Below are 3464 nucleotides of genomic sequence, written 5' to 3'. Positions count from 1 at the left end.
TTCCCCAATATCCCATCCCTGTCCTTCCCCAGTATCCCCCATATCCCCCCACTATCCCCCTTGTGGCACTCCAGCCCCCCAGGAAAAGGAAACCCAAATCCCCAGTGGAAATGGTGACCCCCTTTCCCCTATAAGTGTTGCAATAATCCCGTCCTAGAGGTCCAAAAGTCACCACAAATAACCGCCTGGCTCCTGGTCAAGGACTCATTCCCCTTTCCAACTCTTAGGGAGTCAATCTTTCATTTCTCACCCTTATCAAAGCACATCTGGGGCATCTCAGGAAGTTAAAAATCACAGTTTAGCTCAACACAAGCTCTGCCTTTCATTAAATTACCTTTTTCTCACCCCGTTCCTGGAGGCCTCTCGGTTGCCTCGGTGCAGGACAACCTCGCGGGCGTGTATAACGGGGACGAGTTCGTGTTCGAGGAGAGCAGCTGGTACCTCCTCAACCTCCTCAAGCTCCTCTGGCACTACGGGCTCAACCCCCTGCGCATGTACATGTGGGTGGAGGACATCCTCGACAAATTCATGCGGTATGTCAGGCCCCGGGTGGGAAAAGGGCTGCGGGAAAAGGCACAAAACCTGCTGCCGAGTTGGAAAAATGGGTAAAATCATCCCATTGTATTCAAAACAGTGTGACCAGCAGGGCCAGGGAGGTGATCATCCCCCTGGACTGGGCACTGGTGAGGCCGCACCTCGAGTGCTGTGTTCAGTTGTGGGCCCCTCACTAGAAGAAGGATGTTGAGATTGTGGAGCGTGTTCAGAGCAGAGCCACAAGGATGGGGAGGGCTCTGGAGAACAAGCCTGATGAGGAGCGGCTGAGGGAACTGGGCTTGTTTAGCCTGGAGAAGAGAAGGCTGAGGGGAGACCTCATCACCACCTCCAACTGCCTCAAGGGAGGTTGTGGAGAGGTGGGTGCTGGGCTCTTCTCCCAGGTGATGGGGGAGAGAACAAGGGGAAACGGCACCAAGCTGTGCCAAGGGAGGTTCAGGTTAGAGATAAGGAGGAAGTTCTTTCCTGAGAGGGTCGTCAGAAGCTGGACCAGGCTGCCCAGGGAGGTGGTGGAGTCACCATCCCTGGATGTGTTTAAGGAGCGGGTAGACGAGGTACTTAAGGATATGGTTTAGGGGGTAGACAGGAACGGTTGGACGTGATGATCTCAGAGGGCTTTTCCAACCGAGCCATTCTGTGACTCTGTGATTGCCATCGAGAAGGGACTCCTGGTTGCCTCCTCTCTGTTTTTTAAAGGAAAAGTGATCTTCAAACAGGTCTAGCAATAACAAGAGGCTGCAGTGGAAACCCAGGTTAGATGTGGGTTGCCCCACTGATCTGGCTGCTTAGTGCTAAAGAGAATTAACTGTGTAATTATGCACTTACGTAATTAATAGCAAACTATTAATGAGGGTCTGAGCCTCCTCAGGCAAAGGCTTGGCAGGGAGGACAAGCCCTGCTGGTCCCGTGAAGCTCTCGGGAGCTGTGCTGTGAGATCCTCCACACCTTTTGAGGGCCAGCATGATAACTAACAGCGCCTGCAAAGCCATTTCTTGTCTCCCCTCCAAGGATCTATCGCTACCAGACGCACGACTACGCCTTCAGCAGCAACGAGCGCCTGCTCCACGCCCTGGGAGGGGACGACTTCACCCGCATGCTGAACCAAACCATCGACGAGGCCATGCAGAAAGCCGGCTTCTCCCACAAGTTCATCAACGAGGTGGTTTGTCCGGTCATGAGAGTTAATTACGGGCAAGGCGTCAACATCAACGGTTTTGTAGGTGAGCGTTTTGTAGCTTCACCCCCTCATGGTAAAGGAGTAGAGACGGTGGAGCTCTGTGGCCCAAAAGGATGGGGTTTTTTCCCCTAATTTTCCACTTTGTTTCAAATAATCCCCTCCAGAACAATACCCAACAAGCTGGTTTAATGCTCGTGGTTTCCTCGTAGGTGCTGTTTCTCTGGCAGGGGTGGAATCGGGCCTTTGGTCGGTGAAAGGAGGGAACAAACTCGTCTGCTCTGGCCTGATCTACGCCTCCAAAGCTGAAGTTATTCCCGGTACCGTTGTGTCGATAGAGCCGAAAATCAGACCCAGGCCCACGGGTGAGTGGGGTTTGCCGTGGTGGGAAGGGGAACAGCTCGCTCTGGCAGCTGGACACCGACCTCGGCTGCAGCTCTGGGCAGAGCCAAGCAACAAATCGGGATTTCATTGGGCTTTTAATATAACAACTGGGCTCTGCACGCAGCCTCAGCGCACAGCGCTATCTCAGCTAAGCTGGGACTGGTTTGTAAAGCTATTTCAGATTGCAACAAGGCATAATTAGCCCCAAACGGGCTAATTGTACAGGCTTGATGTTTGTCAGAGGGACAAACGGGATCCAGAGTGGGATAACCCAGCTCTTCTCCCCTCTCCTCCGCAGGGGACCCGGTGAAGCTCTACCACGTCACGTACGACACCGCCTCGGGGCTGACGGGGGACACGTACGACATCGTCCTCATCGCCACCCCGCTGAGCCGAAAAATGGCCAACATCACCTTCAGGAACTTCGACCCTCCCGTCCCCGAGCTCCCCAACCCGTACCACCAGACCGTCACCACCTTCGTGCACGGGCGACTGAACGCCTCCTTTTTCGGTTACCGGGACCCCTCCTCCTTTCATCTCGGCGACGTTTACACCACGGAGAATCCCAAACTCTTCTTCAACAGCCTGGCTGCGGTGTCTCCGGTGGACAAGGCAAGCGGGGAAGGAAAAGCGCCCGTGCAATCGGCCGTCTGGAAAATCTTCTCCAACGAGGTGCTCACCAAGGAGCAGCTCAATTTGCTTTTCTCCTCCTACGACTCGGTCAAAATGAGGAAGTGGTTGGCGTACCCCGAGTACAGCACCCCCGAAAAGTGTCCCCCCGTCGTCCTCCACGACCACGTCTATTACCTGAGCGGCATCGAGCGCGCCGCCAGCGCCATGGAGATGAACGCCATCGCCGCCAAAAACGCCGCCCTGCTCGCCTACCACCGCTGGTACGGCAACGCCGATAAGGTGGACCAGGAGGATCTGCACGAGAAGCTGAAAACGGAGCTCTGAGCCCCCCCAAAATCCAACAGGATCGAGTCGTGGCGGTGATTAGCCACAATTAACGCTAACAAAGGAGCATTGCTTAGCCCCTCGGAGGAGACACGCGACCAACTCAGCAGTGAAAAGGCTTTGCCAAGCAGGACAGCCCTTCCCAGCCTAAACTCCTCGATTTATCCCGCCGTGAGATTAAAGAAGTTGTTAAAAATGCCACGTTGACCCCAGAAGTGCCCCCCGCGGGCAGGAGTCTGCCAAACTCAGGATCCGCATCGCTGTGATGAGCCCGCATGCGTTGCTTTTCCTCTCCAGATGTTTCAGGCAGGGGAAAAAAAAATCCCCTTTTTGACTGTGGACGTCTCCGCCTCGGCTGTTTTCTGGAGGGTCTCTCAAGTATTTGTTCCTTGGGGTG

General features: G+C 54.7%; 1 protein-coding gene across 1 annotated transcript; it reads left to right on the top strand.

Annotated features, from left to right (window-relative positions):
• Positions 1-358: 358 nt before the first annotated feature.
• PCYOX1 (prenylcysteine oxidase 1) lies at positions 359-3067 on the top strand (the record flags this gene model as incomplete). Its single annotated transcript, XM_010181722.1, has 4 exons — positions 359-533; positions 1561-1772; positions 1939-2091; positions 2409-3067. Coding segments are annotated over 4 exons (1199 nt in total), but the record flags the coding sequence as incomplete, so codon positions are not given.
• Between the last annotated feature and the right edge of the window lie 397 nt (positions 3068-3464).

Source organism: Mesitornis unicolor, unplaced genomic scaffold (genome assembly GCF_000695765.1).
Source record: "Mesitornis unicolor isolate BGI_N332 unplaced genomic scaffold, ASM69576v1 Scaffold49543, whole genome shotgun sequence".
Classification (NCBI taxonomy): Eukaryota; Metazoa; Chordata; class Aves; order Mesitornithiformes; family Mesitornithidae; genus Mesitornis; species Mesitornis unicolor.
The sequence above is the reverse complement of the archived record's forward strand: the minus strand, read 5'-3'. Positions and strand labels throughout refer to the sequence as shown.